General features: G+C 35.0%; 1 protein-coding gene across 1 annotated transcript in view; it reads right to left on the bottom strand.

The window, feature by feature from the left end:
- The window catches only part of Uvrag (UV-resistance associated gene), a 61,556-nt gene that overhangs the window by 36,561 nt on the left and 7,236 nt on the right, over positions 1-17,759 (bottom strand). The window contains exons 2-4 of the mRNA XM_089104435.1: positions 12,413-12,640; positions 10,378-10,633; positions 6,810-7,129 (exon numbers count right to left, since the gene is read on the bottom strand). Of these exons, the coding sequence (XP_088960561.1) occupies positions 6,810-7,129; positions 10,378-10,633; positions 12,413-12,638 (802 nt within the window). The 5' untranslated portion in view covers positions 12,639-12,640. The remainder of the gene's footprint in view (positions 1-6,809; positions 7,130-10,377; positions 10,634-12,412; positions 12,641-17,759) is intronic.

The raw sequence follows: 17,759 nt of genomic DNA, 5'->3' as shown, positions 1-17,759 counted from the left end.
CAACCACCTTAATCTTTCTTTCATCATAGACCTCGAGAGTGGTATTGAACCACGTTTTTCGTATAGCCTATTGTCTGAAATACGGTCAGTCAGCCCGGTACCCAGAACAATCCTTAAGCAATTTCTCTGGAAAACATCTAGCAAATCTTCATCCGCTTTTCGGAGCGTCCATGCTTCAGAGCCATATTTGACCACTGTCATCACTGTAGCTTCTAAGATTCTAATCTTGGTTTGCAGACTTATCTTCCTATTCTTCCAGACTTTTTTAACTGTGAAAAAACACCCTGAGCCTTGGCTATTCTATTTTTAACATCTTCACTGCTCCCACCATCTTTACTAATAATACTACCAAGGTAAGTGAAGCTGCCCACCTGATCAATCTTTTCATTACCCAACGTCACCTTTTCATCTTCACTTATTCCTAGCCTTAGTGACTTAGTCTTCCTAACATTAATTTTCAAAACAATTCTAGCACCCTGAACTCGCAAAAACTCCAAAACTTCATTCATTTTGTTCACACTATCATCTTGGATGATGAAATCACCAGCAAAATCTAAGTCCAGGATACTTTTTAATAACCATTTGAGTCAGTGATCTTCCACTGCCTTTCTTTTGCTCCTTAAAACAAAGTCCATCAAAATGATCCGAATACAGGGGGATAGAACACAGCCCTGCTTAGCTCCTGATTTAACAAAAAACCAGCTAATAACCTCATTTCCTACCTTAACTGAATCAATGTTATTCTTGTACATAGCACTAATCACTTTAATGTATTTCTCTGGTATACCATACAAGGATAAAACCTTTACTAAAGCTCCTATATCAACAGAATCGAACGCTTGCTAATAATATATAAAACTGATTACCAAATGTTTTTGAAAACTTAGGCACTTCTCAATTATTAACCTAAGAGTGAAAATTTGGTCAACACATCCTCTACCTTTTCTAAAACCGCTATGCTCTTCTCTTAAAACTTTGTCTACGGCATCTCTCAGTCTAAAAAGTATCATATTACTAAGCAATTTGCTACCTACAGAGACCAGACTAATGTCTCGATAATTACCACACTCACTTTTATCACCTTTCTTATAAAGTGGCTTAATTAAGGTTTTCCTAAAATCGTTAGGTACTTCCCCTTTTTCAAAAATCATATTCATAATCTTCAATAAATTATTTCTAACCTCAGAGCCACCATATTTAAGAAACTCATTTACTACCCTATCAGCACCTGGAGCCTTATTATTCTTTAATCCTTTTAGTACTGTTGCTAATTCCACCTCACAGAACAAATCTTCCGTTACATCCAAGGTATCACAAACTTTTTCATTTTCCTCTATATTTTTTCCTGCAACTCTATCTCGGTTAAGCAAGTTCTCAAAATGTTCGGCCCATCTCGCTTTAGCTTTTGTCTTATCGCTAATTGCCACCCCATTCCTATCTTTAACTGGGACAAGTCCGGATTGACTACTACCTCTCAATTTGTTAACGTGCCAGTACAATATTTTACTATTATGCCGTCTAGCTGCATCTTCTAAATCCTCGGCAATTTTATCCATGGCCTCCACCTCACACCTCCTTAGCTCATATTTCAATGCTTTCTCCACTTTCTTTACATTTCTTTTGTTTTCATGCGATCTATCACTCAGATAATTCTTGTACAAGTCCTTTCTCCTTTCTATCAAACGTAAAGCCTTTTCACTGATATTCTTAGCTGCAGTTCTAGCTTTCTTCCCTAATACACCTTCAGGAACTTCACAAATTATTTTTCTAAAATTATTCCAACCGTCTTCCACATTATCAAATTTTAAACTCTCAAGTTTAGTATTCAAATGTTCCTGGAAAGTTTCTCTCAAATTCTCATCCTGGAGTATACTAACATCATAACTTCACGAGAGGTAGTTACCTTTCCGATATTTCAGCTCTAGATTAACCCTAGACACTACTAGAAGGTCATCTTTACTTTTAACATCAATAAAATCACTCCTATATACACAAGTGTCTTGTATTGACCCTGCTAGCCTTCGGTTTACTGTAACATAATCAATAATGTTTACTGTCTTACCATCACGTGAATACCATGTTAGCTTATGAGCCATTTTATGACCAAACACCGTATTGGTTATAACTAGATTGTTATACCTACAAAATTGCAAAAGTCTGTATCCATTACTGTTTTCTTTTCCTACACCAAATTTACCTAAGCTGGGATACTATCTATCCCTATTTCTACCAACCTGGGCGTTAAAATCTCCCAATAATAACATCATATTTCTACCTGGGACCTAGTCTATTTGCTCCTGTAACTGTAAGTAGAATTCATCTGAGTCACTTGTATCTCCGTCAGTCGGTTCTACAGGGGCGTATACTACTATAACTGATACCTTGAACTTTTTAGTCATAAAATGAGCGAATAGTATTCTATTATTGATATCGTCCCATCCTAAACAGGACTTAGCAGCTTCCTTATTCATCATGAGCCCTACTCCCTGTCTATGTACCCCATCCTTCCTGCCTGATTTAACAAATTCTGTGTCATCCAATTTCATGCTTCCTACCCCTCGGGTATGATTTTCCGAAATTCCTAATAAATCCAGTTTGAATTGTCTGAATTCGTTAGTCAAAATGTCGATACGATAGTCATTTTTTAACGTCGTAACATTCCAAGTTCCAATTTTCATGTTCTTTAAATCATTGAAATTAGTTTCGCCTCAGGAAAAGCAATGATCCCGGATACCAGTGCAGGACGGGGATCACACATCTTCTCAAGTCTACACCGAAGTGCTTAAGCCGGCTTAGAGCTGGACAGCAAGAAGTCCCTGGGACCTCCATGAATGGGGTCTTTGTGCAATCCTGGGCCATCTTGGTCACAACATGGTTTTCAGCACTTGGAGATGCTCTTCCATCAACAAGATTCGAAATCCTGCACGGACAATCTCAAGCCTTATTACCTCAGACTCATTATATATTCATGTCTGCAAATATTATATTACTATGGGGCGGCAGCCCATATTAGATAAATTAGCAAGGAACAGGTTTTTCAGCCCGAAGACGCCCGTCAAAACATACCATTCCCAGAAGAATTGTCCATTAATCAGAATCCCGTGCGAATGCTGTGTCGTTTGCTAGGCTATAATTTCCTCAAGGGGCGCCACTCCTCAAGTGGGAATAGAGTTGACCGCAAGGTCCCCAGTCTTGAAGGTACCCCGAAATGGTCGAAGCAACCCTTTGCAGAGGCCGTTGTCCATAGATCTGGATCTTACGCCCTGCCACAGTTGTCCTCCTATAGAGGATCCTCCGCGATGGTGTTCTGCAGCACCATGCAATTTAACCTATTGCTGGGAGAAGGTTTGCAACTCATGGGACTTGTGGACAAACCAGTGGGCTCTTTTAAGTGTACATTTAAGGGACCTTCTTCCTCCTCTACCTGTATTTATGGCCCCGGGCAAGGGTGCCCCAGTTTCTATTATGGACCTCCAGGGACATGGTCCCCCCTTTGTCCCTGCCTCCTGTAGAGGTACCCTACATATCTGTAGCGCGTTCCCCTATCGCCACCTGGGGACACGCTGAATGGCCTGGGGGAGGCCAGATAAACGGATCACTTTTGTTTTGCAAAGGCCATAACTCAGTGACATATTTAACCTACTACTTATAAATATACATAACTCACTGACTAGGCCTATATAAGCTATATACAAAAATATATAACTCAGTGACATATTTAACCTAATACTTATAAATATGTGTAACTCACTGACTAGGCTTTTATAAGAAATATACAGAAATATATAACTGAGTGACATATTTAGCCTACTACTAATAAATATGTGTAACTGAATGACTAGGCATATAAGTTATATACAGAAATAAAAAACTCTGTGACATATTTAGACTACTACTTAAAATATGTGTAACTCACTGACTAGGCCTATATAAGTTATATACAGAAATATATAACTGAGTGACATATTTAGCCTACTACTTATAAATATGTGTAACTCACTGACTAGGCCTATCTAAGTTATATACAGAAATATATAACTGAGTGACATATTTAACCTACTACTTATAAATATGTGTAACTCACTGACTAGGCCTTTATAAGTTATATACAGAAATAAATAACTCAGTGACATATTTAGCCTACTACTTAAAATATGTGTAACTCACTGACTAGGCCTATATAAGTTATATACAGAAATATATAAATCAGTGACATATTTAGCCTACTACTTATAAATATGTGTAACTCAATGACTAGGCCTATCTAAGTTATATACAGAAATATATAACTGAGTGACATGTTTAGCCTACTACTTATAAAAGTGTGTAACTCACTGACTAGTCCTATCTAAGTTATATACAGAAATATATAACTGAGTGACATATTTAGCCTACTAGTTATAAATATGTGTAACACAATGACTAGGCATATAAGTTATATACCGAAATATATAACTCGGAAACATATTTAACCTACTCTATATTTTATTTGCTCAATATTGAACCTACCTAAGGGCCGTACCCAGGATTTTTTGGTATAAATTTAAAATTGTGGTCCCTCATAAGGAGACATGTTAAGAAAACAATTCTTACTTTAAACTAGGCTATGTATAATGATCCTAGTTAACATATTATTCAAGGGGAGAACCTTTATTGGTAAATTTTTACCAAATCACACTATCGACTCACAAACAAAGCGAATATACCACTCAACGCCCCCTCTACGCTCCCTCCAAACATAATAATCACCCCCGTCGGAAATGAATCCCACCCCCACCCCCACACACCAACCCAGGGTAGGCTATATATTTGCACACTAGGGGGGTGGGGGTAAAGTTTAAACTTACCTCCTATTTACATCAGAAATAAAACTTTCCCCAGCCCCCCCCTAATGTGCAAATATATACCCCGAATTGGTATATACAGGGGTGGGGGTAAAACTCACCCCCGACAAAAATGACCACTACATTTGGAAAGAGCATAAAAAAAGGCATCAAGTGGCACATTCACCCCATCTGCAAGTCAACAACATGACTTGGTAAAAATTTACCCCTTTATCATCAAGTCTTTCCTTCTTTTTCCAACTTAAAAGAAAAAAATTTCAATTTTTGCCATGCTCTCAACACAATGCATAAATCTTATATATATACATATATATATATATACATACATATACACATACATATATACACATACATATATATATATATATATATATATATATATATATATATATATATATATATATATACATACATATATATATATATACACACACACATACATATATATATATATATATATATATATTTCTCGAAAACGGAACTGAGAATCTGAAACTTTGTTTAAGGGGACGGGATGTAATAGTGGTTTTCCAAAATTTTAAACAAAGACTTTTGAATAAACATGATCGAATAGCATTAGTATTAAGAATTAATTAAAATGTCAAAAATAAAAAAATTGCTTGCTTATTTCCTGGATGACGTCTTTTCATCAAGATTGACAGGCTAAGATAGAAGGAAGCGGAATGAATCATTGATAGAGCTTAATTTGTTTGAGAGGATGTAATGTAAATAGACGTTTTCTATAAAAAAAAACGTCAAATAATGGCGTTTGCATAACCGCGGCCGATTTTTTAAGAATTAATTATGCTGCCAAAACAAACAAAAGTCTGGCGTATTTTCTAACTGATCCTTTTCCATCATGTTAGATGTGACAAAATAGGAAACATCTAATCAAACCAGTCAATACAACTGGTTTTGTTTGGGGGAAAGGGACGTAAATTGAATTTTTCAAAAAAGAAAGTTAAACAACGCTTTTTAGATAAAAATGACTAAATTTCTTTAGTATTAAGAATTTATTATCGCGTCAGAAAAAGGGCTCACTTATTTTCTGACTGGCCCTTTTCCATTAAGCCACATAGGGTGAGATAGAAGAGAATGGAGTGAACAAATTGATAGATCTTGCTTTGAACCGATTGATAGAACTTGCTTAATGTAAAAAACGTCAAATGATGCCGTTTGCACAACCACGGCCAATTTATTTTTTGGAATTAAGAATCAATTATGCTGACAAAACAAGCAAAAGTCTAGCATATTTTCTGACTGACTTCTTTTCATCATGATAGTTATGAGAAAATAGGAAACATCAGATTGAACCAGCCGATGCAACTTGCTTTGTTTTGGGGGGGGGGGGAGAAGGGACGTAAATCAAAGTTTACAAAGAAGGAAGTCGAACAATGATTTTTAGACAAAAATGGGGACGGGATGTAAATAGAGGTTTTCCAAATGAATTCAAACAACGCCTTTTGAATAAACATGATCAAATCTGTTTGGTACTATGAATTAACTATCGTTTCAAGAAAAGGGCTCACTTATTTTCTGAATGAAGACAGATAGGGTGATATAGAAGAGAACGACTGAACAAATTGATACAGCTTGCTTTGAACCGATTGATAGAACTTGCTTAATATTAAAAACGTCAAATGATGCCGTTTGTGCAACCACGGTCGATTTTTTCTTTAGAATTAAGAATCCATTATGCTGCCAAAACAAACAAAAGTCTAGCATATTTTATGACTCACTTCTTTTCATTATGATAATTATAAGAAAAAAAGAAATATCAGTTTGAACCAATCGATAGAACATTGTTTGAACGAATACGGTGTAGATGTTGAGGGAATAGGTCCAGGTTCTGATGAAACACAAATATTTTTTATTTTATAATTTATCACATACTTACTATAGATTTTATGGAAATTTACTGCTTTGTTTGTCAAAACTAGTGTTGAACTAAAAGAAAATACTTACTAATTTTTTCAACTGACACCTTTTCATCGACACAATTTTTCTGAAGAACGTTCACATTCTCTTCCATCAATTTCTTCTGTTTACGAAGAATTCCAACGCGCATTTCCAAGCCCTCAATCTTCTTCAGCAGGTTTCGTCTTGTTTTTCTATCTTCTATATAGTTTCTAGGGTTAGTTTCAACAAGACCAAGGAAATGACGACCTGTTCTGTAAATAAGCTGGTCTCGTTTTGGTGGTCTCAGGTCCCAATTTTCGACAAGACTCTTTTGCTGATCTGTCAATGCTTTTTGCTTCACAATTGCACGCTGCAGGGCCCTTAGCCTGAAAAAAGAGAATAAAATTATTATTATACAAAAATAAAAGTTCAAATAGGGATCAAATCCTTTTAATAGACAGTGATTTTAACAAACAGTGATAAAATTTCACAAAAAGTACTAGATTTTTCGGAAATTTTTGAAAATACTAGAAATTTTATCACTGTTTGTGAAAATCACTGTCTATTAAAAGGACGTGATCCCTATCTGAACTTTTATTTATCTATCGTCATTCAAAGGCAGTGTGGTCTCCGAAATTATCTAAAGTTATTATTAGTATTGATGGAAATTAGGATGTCTAAAAACAGATCAATTTTGGTGGAACTTAGGGAGGGAGGGATAAATTCTGATCAATTGCGCCTCTAAATCAAAAATAGATAATCAGATGATTCCACATATTGTAGTAGGCTAGTCTTAAAAAATAGGGTCAGCCCTATTCTAAAAAAGTAGAGCTGAGTAATACCTAGTCATGCATACTCACACAGGAGATTCCCCCATAAGATTTTGCCTTGATACCACTTACGAGAAAAAAAAAGTGGGCCTGAATACTTGCTTTTTGAATTTAAAGAACACTATCCCGCCAACCTGAATTTTGCCATCACTCCCCCCTTCTATACAACAGAGTCAAGTTTAACTAGCATTACATTGTCGATATACAGTCGGTATACATTGTCGGTATACATGTCGGTATACAGTCGGTATACATTGTCGGTATACATGTCGGTATACAGTCGGTATACATGTCGATATACATTGTCAATATTTTGCTCTTGTGTATTCAATTCTCCCCTTCATATGTCGACTTAAAACAGCATATCAAACATATTTTTTGGTTAAAACTTCAAATAAAAAAAATACTGTAAGACTCTATAATGCTGAGTTAACCGACTGTCAACTTATACTGAATTAATTAATTGATTCTAATACTCCTTACCATTCTTAAACCCAAATTCCCGTTATATTTTGAATTTGACACTCGAATTTAATATCTCTATGTCATCATGAAAAACAATAGATTTTTTTTGTCATCAAAAAGATGACAAAATAACAACATTTTACAAAACAAAGACTTGCCGTGTCAACCGAGTAAAAACTATTGAATGAATATAAAAAATGGCCAACTGAAGTTTAATCTCTTTTTGGCTTTGCTTTTTGCAATTTGTTGATTTATCTATTGTTATACGAAACTTATATAAATAAAAATGCACTTTGAACTTTTTGAATATAGAAAAAACAAAAACAGCGAATATGTCAAAAAACATCATTTAAGCCCATCATGTGCCCTTGCGTTCAATATAGCTTATGCAATTAACTGCAATCACTTATTGAAAAGCGCAAGTATATGCTCTATTGGGCGCCGTTTGGACACACAAATACTTATTTGTTCGTCATAGAAAGGCAGTGTGGTCTTGGAAAAAAAATACCGACGTTGTATATATGGGGATGATAGGCCAATGAAACAAAGAAGAGAAAACACAATAAATGAAAAAAAACCCAGAGAAACGAGGGTAGTGTCAGCCAGTGGAACAGCATGGAGAAAATAAGCAAATATTTCGACAAGGACCTCCGCCAAGTCGTCCTCGGCGCCAAAACGAAAAGACAAAAAAAAAAAACTAACCTTTTGAAGTGGTCTTCGCGAGAGACAAATAGACACTCAAAACACTTAGAATTTATTTATGATAGACCAAGCAAATTTATAACCGTAAATTCAGTAGAATTTCGTTTGCAAATAGAAGAAGAAGTTTGTGCCACTCTCATTAAAAAATCAGCGTACATTTAGTCGTATGTTAAAGAACTCGAGACTTTGAACAAAACCAGTCAGTGAACCCTCTAAACTAATGGACCGGAAACTTTTTGTAACCCAGAAGTAATTATTTTGTTCTGCATAAATGTAGTTTACTTTAATTGTAATACTCTATTTTCTCTGCTGATGATGATGACTGAATACAACATCAAAATATCCAAAAGTTTGTATATTTTTTTTCACTGTCTAATAAAAGGACTTATCTCTATTGACTATGACCTATCTCTATTGACTATGACTATGACCTATCTCTATTGACTCTAATGACCTATCTCTATTTTGAACTCTTATTTGTCCGCCAAAATTTTTTATGATCCAAAGGCCAAAATTATTCATCATTTTGATGCTTTCACTTCAATAAGAATAAGAAATTCATTGGAAAAGAATTTTTGGTAACTTAAAACAGCTTTAATCGGGCCAAAACAAATCAATATTACTGAAAGCATAAAATTACGAAGCAGAACTAGAAAAATTCAAAGTAAACTTCATTTTAACTTACCAAAATTTGGATGTCAATTAAAATCACATGTTATTTGGGATTGACTTTGCACTTAATTAAAGTAAGCAGATAGTATTCTTAATCTTTTCTTTTAAATGACTTAAAACTATTTCTGAATGTATAAACCTGTCAATCCCGTTTACCAACCTTTACGCTAGATGTGTTTCAAATGATTTGTCCTAGAGCGTAGGGGGGTTGAACCTAAAAGGGTGGGTTTTTGTCCTAATCTCTGCGGAGGCGTCTTCCCTCCAATCTCATAGCTTATATGCAAGTGAGAATGCTGCGTAAAAATGAGAAAACGCAAACGCAATTGAAATCGAACGTCATCAGGGCAATCGAGATCCTATCGAACTGATATCAAACTCGCTATGCTGATGTTACTACACACAGACGTGAAGCCGACATATTAAGGTTTTTATTGATATTGTATTTTTTATCACTGCCTTATTTATAAGTTTTACTCATTATTTATATATTTTCATGTCATTTTATTTACAGTTAGATTTTTCCCATGATCATCCAAATTACTAACTCCAAATAATAATTATAAACTCTATTGGTAAGTTATCCGTCAAACAATAATAAATAATTCAAAATTCATTAGCTTGAGAAAATATGTTTTACTTTTTTAAGTTTTGAAAACGTCCTAAAAAAGTGGCAATAAAGAAAAAAAGGACAAATAACAAACAACTTTAGAATCAAAATTCTGCTATTATTACTACACTACTCATTGCATCACCTAGCCATAGGAATCTAATATAGCTGCACAAACCAAACCTGATCCTTCATGCCATCCCACAAAGAAGAATTAAAATGACAAACATAATTAAGATTCTAAATAAATGACAACAACTTCAGATAATATATTATAATATAAACTGAACAAGTGATCAATATAAATTTTCAAACCTGTTAACAGTTAAAATAAATTAATATTATAATCAAAGCTAACCTGAGCATATTGTATTTTGAATAGCTAAGGGTCACAGGAGGACCTCCGATGGGTGGTGCAGGATCTTGAATAAGGCAGGAATCAGAAGACGTGTAGAGGTCACCTTTCAGTCCAAAAATAAGTGTATTTTTGGCAAAATATTTGGGTGTTATGTTTGATTTGCCAATTCGATGCAGTGCAGCAAAATAAACACCCCACGAAAACAGCAATGTGTTACAGGGTTTGGACTCGGACTCCCATATTCTTACAATAACACCTGAAAAACACGAATATAAACAGAGGCCCTGTCAATGGTGAAATCAGTCAGGTTATTTAACTCAGGCCTCATATTTACAGGGCCCCTTATTTTTATGCCACTCATCCTCGAATTTGGGAAAAGATCCTTTAAAAACTACTTTGAAGCAAATTCTGAATCTTAACTCCCACTATCAGTATTATTTGTACCCCACTACACATAGGGACAGAGAGGTAAGGTGAATCCCTAAAGAAATGTGTGTCTTAACCTGTCTTTCCATAGTTCAACACCCTTCTCAGATCGTCGATTCCTTAAGGGTCAAAACGGTGTACACAAAGGTGTATCCAAGGTTTGAATTCACCAAGTATATTATCAAACAGGTTTTGCTTACAGTAAAGAAAAAATACTTTAGCATTTACGGGGAGGAAGTGAGGCTGGAGCTGATTACTTTTTCAAACCATTCATTACGTCATAATGAAATGTGTTAAATGTAATTGAATTACGAGCTATAATCTTGTTCCTTGCCATCTCAAAAACTGAGTTCTTCTTTGTGAAAATTTGAAGAACATTTTATCTTTTTAGACTCTTAGGAGATTAGATTTTCAAAGATCAAATCTTGAGGAAGTCACATACCTGTAAACAGATATTACATACATTATATACAAATAAGGATGTCGCTATTGGTTCTTTAAAACAGAGGTAACGTTTTCTTAACGTGAAGAAAACGTTACAAGCGTTACAACTGTACAAGCGGCATTTTCTCAGCATAAAATCTGAATAATTGTTTTAGGATGAACTATTAATTAAGATTCACTTTTCTGTCTTCAAACTCTTACCAAACCCTAGGAGATAAATCTAGTCATATTTTTATTACCTTTTTTTTCAACACTTTAGAATCACGAATTCAAACGGTCTTTTATGTTCTAAATAATTTCTGAGACCAAACACACACTAATTGTCCTCGTTTTCTTCATTTCTTCGCGATTTTATCTTTTATGTTCATAATATTGTCTGTTTTTTGTATGTGTTGTTTTTTTTTGTCTTAAAGGGATTATCCCATAGTAGGCTAAAGCAATAAAGAAAATTTACAAGATTTTAACGTTATTTTATGACCTGGACTTGCAAAGTGGGATAACCCGCGATAGGACAATTGGTAATACACATCTTGTTTTCACGTACTTCGGAAAAAGAGGGCAGCAAACACGCAAGTTTAATAAGGGTATTGCTCAGGGGATTAGCTGTTCATAATTATAACCATGATGATCGTGATGAAAATTACGTTAATAGAGATAAAAACAACAGCAACGATAAAAAAGACAATGATAGTCTCATCCTAGTTATCTCATAATTTTCTGATAAAAACCACTCCAAAACCTTTTCTTGCCAATAAAGGCATGAGACTCGAAAAAATAATAACAGTCTGAAAAATCAAACAAGGATCTCCACAGATAAGGTTTGAATAATGGTGTTTGAAATAAAAGTACCCCATTTTGTTAAAATATTGTGCAATTGTACACTTTTCATGTATTTTTATCTTCTAAGGGAAGATAGATACCCTCTTACACACCTCTAAGGGTAACCCTTGCATAAAAAACGACTTTGGGAGAAAAAACTGAAAAAACAGTCAAAACTACAATAATTGAACTTGAACTTCATGCCTTTTATATACACGGAAACCCTCCGCTCCCCACATAAGGATTTTGGCGTTTCTCTAAATACATATTAAGGCATAAGATAACCTACAATAATGCTCAAACAAAGTATCAAGAATCGGGACGGAAATAATTATTTGACAATTACCTTGAGCCAACTTCAGAGGTTCATCAATATTGTGAGAAAGGTCCAAATTATTCCACAGCTGTAACCTTGAACCAGCCAAAATCTCTTTTTCTGAACTTTTGAAAATTGGTGCTGACATAGCTGTCATATGCAATGTGAAAAATACTTTTACAGGGCATTGTTGCCAGACTGGCTCATAATTCACAATCCATAGTTGATCTAGATGCAGTAGTTTCAAGACTACCATAGCTGGAACAAGAAAAAACAACTGAAATCAAAGCCCTAAGCTCAGATCAAAAACATACCATAATCTCAAAATTTTGTTGGACTAAGGAGGAAAACTGAAATACTTATCTGCAATATTTTCCAAGATCTCAAATTTAATTAATTACGCTAGTTTTTAATGAAGATACTAATAAAATCAAGCCACCATATTTGACCTACAGAAGAAAGGGTCAGACAAGAAACGACTAGACCTTTGGTGACAAGGTCCCATGAACTTTTAGGGCAACTGTGACCCACAAATCAAAACCGAAGAGCAAGACTTGTGACTGTGCCTGACTGGGAAAAACTTGTATAATACACAGAAACCTGTTCATAAATTAAACCTTAATTACTCTAAGATGTGACTAAAGATGATAACATTTTATAAAACAAAGAAGAACAGATTCTCAATGCTACAATTCAACATCTCATATTCAGCAACATAAATAATAATACCAAGATTTCTACATGATCAAAAATAAATTAGAATTATTATTCTATTATAAATTAGAATTATTATAGAAAAAATAAATAAATTATTATAAACAATAATTTAGAATTATTAGTTACTATTTTTTAAGACAGACATTTAAGGGCGAGTCACCTATAGCTTCAGTTTTATAGCAATTAAGTTCATTTGTCATATTTAAGTATTAATTCTTGATTTTAGGGAAAATTCTTGTGTACAAACGCAATTGATCAAAATCTTCTTGTGGAAGAAGCATTACCTGATCAAGCAAAGGCTTTTGAAAGAGTTACTTCATTTCCTTAGGCACAAACTTCATTCTTACCATTTGCATCAATGCGTTGTGAGGTAGAGTTCTCCCTGATTTGAACTTTATCACTGCGTTTTTTCCTCTTTAGTAATAACCCAAGCAGATATAGTAGAATTGGGTTCCCATCCTTAGCAGTCTTCCACAAGGCACAATCCTTGAGCCAAGACAATTCAACTTATGTATAACAAATTGTCCAACTTTTATGAAAAATTAACGAGCTATTTTTTCTGATGACTTAAAGCTATTTGGCTGCATACATCTGCTAAAAACATGCTCCAGCTTGATATAAAATTATTGTATCAAAGAGCTACTGCTTGGAAACCTGAACTTGATCACTCCAGATGAATGGTCCTCCAGTTGAGTCATCATCATAACCCTCATCATGCTTTACCATAAATGCACCAAAGATCTAAAAACCAAGTTCCTGACATAGCTGATTCTGAAGGAAACTTTAGAGTTACAGTTGATAATAAGCTGAAATACCACAAAACAGTGAAGCAAAGGCTAAAATACCTTTGGGTCTGGTCATATCTGCTATTAGATCCTAAAAACAACAATAATTAAAAATTTTTATTGCTCTTGTCTGTCCTCGCCTACAATATGGTATGCTCACAGTATCACCTCCATTTGGCTGCTATGTTATCACATGTGATGTCCAATTTTGCATGTCATGATCTTACCCTTCTGGGGGACTTTAACCTTCCTGAAATCCAATGGATTGATGGATCTGATTTTGCACTAAAGATTCTCCTTTTTTGTCTGCCCCCTCTGATAATTCCCTCTGTCAAATAATTTCACAACCACCTCGTTTCAGGGAAGGGCAAGTTTCCAACACTTTTGATCTGGTTATTCTCAGTAATCCTGACCTTATTAAGAATGAATTAACCACACCCATTGATAACACCAACCATGTTGTAATTATTTCAGAGATATGTTTGCCTACTAAACAACCCTCTTCCAAGCAGTGTAAATATGTCAATTACAAATTAGTCTCCAAAAGACTTGCAAATTTCATTTGGAAACAGCTTATCACCAATGATATTGAGGAGAGTTGGTCTTATGTGAAAACTGTAATTTTACATGCTGAAAAGTCATGCACCAGAATTTTTTTTGGCTAAACCGGCCAAATGTCTACTTTTTTAACAACAGAAACAAGTATGGTTGCGCTTACCAGTATCAGGGACAACTTTGCAAATATCAAGAAAAAATTAGTTTCAAATCTCTGCTCTGGTGATTGAAATCAAGCTTTCAATCACCAGAATTCAATCCCCAAAGCCCCCCGCCCAGACTACCCCAACTTTAGTATCCCCATTCAGATTTCCTGCCCCTCCCATACGCACTTCTCCCCCACCTCTTCCCACCATGCCCTGGCATAACCCTTTTCGAAATTTTCATATAGCAGGCAGAACAATCCACGCATAATAGCTCCATGCAGAGTTTCTAAAAGTTCAAATAGTGAGATGCATGCTAATATATTTTCTGCTCCTTTGTCACCGTTTCCATCTCGTAATCGTTTTGCAGCCCTTCATGATGAATCACGTAGCCTAGGTATTGAACTAGATGAACCTGAAGTTTCTCTCCCGCCTAAACAGACTTTCCCAAAACAGACAAAAATAAACAAACGTAAAGTTGCTAAAAAAGAAGTCCCTCAATCACATTTTCATTTTCCTTCTTTTTTAACTTTAAATGCGGAAAGTCTCAATGTTGATAAAATGGGGGAACTTGAGGGCAGAAAACTACCTACCTATCAGCAGTTGTTAAGGTTCTTGAAATAATAGTCAATTCTGCAGTTATTAGACATTTTGAAGCAAATAATCTCTTGCACAGCTCACATCATGGCTTTCATTCTGGATGACCATATCACTAAGTTACTTGATGCAGGGCTACCTATTGACATGATTCTTCTTGACTTTTCTAAAGCTTTTGACAAAGTTTGTCACAAGCAACTTGCAATCAAACTACATGCTGTCAAGCTGGAAGAAAAGTTCCTGCTCTGGGTCCTTGATTTTTTTTTTATATGCAATCTCAATGTGTTTAGTTATTTGATGACTCTGGCAGTTGTATTCTTTCTTCATCAAAGCATGTTTTGGGTGGAGTTCCTCAGGGTAGTGTTTTGGGTCCTCAATTTTTAATATCTCCATTAATGATGCTCCTTCCACTATCAGCAGTAAACTAACACTCCATGCTGACAACCTGAAGCTCATTGGACCAGCCTTGTCCTGTGAAGATTATTCCCTTCTACAGAATAATCTTGGACTGCTTGATCAAAGGTCTGGGTCTTGGCATCTTAAATTTAAATGTCAAGTGCCATGTCATTCACTTTGGCAAAATGAACCCCTGTCAGTCTTATTGTCTGTAAGGTCACCAACTTTCCTCAGTACATAATGAACAAGATCTTGGGGTCATTATTGATAATGAATTAAAATTCAACACTTATGCTAAGAAGTCTTCTGCTGGTGCAAATTCAACCATGGGGTTGATTAAGTGTACTCTTTCCACTTGTTCTCATAAAGTCATCAGTCTTCTGCATAAGGGACTTGTGCTCCCTAAGCTAGAAGTTTGAATGTCTCTAGCCTCACCTTCTTTTGAAAAAGACATAAAAGTGTAGGAAAAGTTGCAGAGACATGTAACCAAAGTTATATCTGGCATGCAGGAACTTTCCTACCCTGTAAGACTAGCAAAGCCGAAACTACCAACTCTTGTATATAGGAGTAATAGAGGTGATAAAATTTAGACTATAAATTAATGAGGGCAAATACACTCCAAGCATTATTTCCCACTGTTGGTCCTAACTCAAGAACTAGAGACCATCAGTTGAAACTTGTTAAGCACCCTACCACTTATCCAGAGTCCATGCTCAATACTTTTCTTCATGTATCATAAACACTTGGAATAAACTCTCTGAAAAAACTGTTACTTCTGATTCTGTGGACATCTTTAAACAAAGACTGGATGCTGAGTGGTCCTCCAGAGACTGTAAACTCAACTGGGATGCTGTGGATCAGCACAGTGCACCTGGTCACTAAAGAATACTGAATTCAACTCAAATTGTCAACTCTGGAGCTCTGCAAGGACAAATCCTTAGATTGCCTAAGCTGCAATTTAAGGTAAGGTTATTCAGTAAACAAATTTTCAGAATAAAAAAAAAACTTGAAACCTCTCAAAAATGACATCATGGCAAAACTTATATCTTTTTTGAGGGTTTTCTAGTACTTTTTAAAAAATTTCGACAGCTTTGTTTTCATAATAACATTTTACTATTAAGACTAGGAAAAAGACCAAGCTTAAAAAAATAAGGTAAATATCAATATTAATAGACAAGTCAGATAGCTAAGAAACAAACTTACATCTAGAATCAGAATTTCATCCTGAATCCAAATAATTATTAGGTATGTTTGTAAATTTGCATTTGAATTTTCTGTTAATATCTCACAGATGTTTACTGAAAGTAAAAATTATCATTGCAAAAATTACCATTCTTTCACTAGCCAGTTTTTTAGAAACATAGGGTAAAGATACCAATGAATTGACAGTTTTTGTAAAAAAAAACTAGTTTTTCTACTCCAGAAGTTCTAATTTAAAGACTTTTGGTTTGAAAAGGGTTTCAGTATGTAGGAAACATATCTAGGGATCTAATTGTTTGATGAGAAGTTTGAAGTTTTATCTGAAAAGGGTAAAAAAACTCCGATTTTCTAAAATTAGAGCATTTTCACCTACAAATTCCACATAACAAAAAAGTTACCTGTGTTCAATGCAAGTCGGAACCCAATTTGACTCATGTCAAAATACTTGGAGAATACCTGTGGGTGGAACCTGGTGTATTTGACACATGTCAAAATACTTGGGAATTACCTGTGGATGGAATCTGGTGTATTCAACATGTATATTCTTGTTTATTATTTCTCATTGTGACCTAGATCACATATTTTTTTTCTAAGTGTTGCATATATGCCACAGGAATAGCATCTCCAAACACTATCCTTCCTGTCAGTTTTTATGGTCCAGCAAAGATTTTTCCATTGTTGGCAGTGTAAATGTCAATAAGATTTGGCCATTTTAAAATGTGACCTGGAATTCTAACCCACTTGAAAAATTTTAGTTTGGACTGTCCTTGTCTGGACAGTCCAGAATCCTACCAACAAAATATGGCACTTCACTTTTTTTGCTGCTAAAGAAAATGGCATAGTATTTGTCAAGCTGCAGTTCAACTTCCAACCCAAATTTGATAAAACAAATTTTTAGTTTCATTGATGACTAAGGAAAGGGAAAAATGACTTCTGTGTGAACCTCTGCAATTTTTGGCAGTAGCAGCACCCATAAATTCGGCA

This window comes from Artemia sp. Qi Xiang Cuo, chromosome 18 (assembly GCF_049724085.1).
Source record: "Artemia sp. Qi Xiang Cuo chromosome 18, ASM4972408v1, whole genome shotgun sequence".
Lineage (NCBI taxonomy): Eukaryota > Metazoa > Arthropoda > Branchiopoda > Anostraca > Artemiidae > Artemia > Artemia sp. Qi Xiang Cuo.
This window is presented reverse-complemented; position numbering and strand designations above follow the sequence as displayed.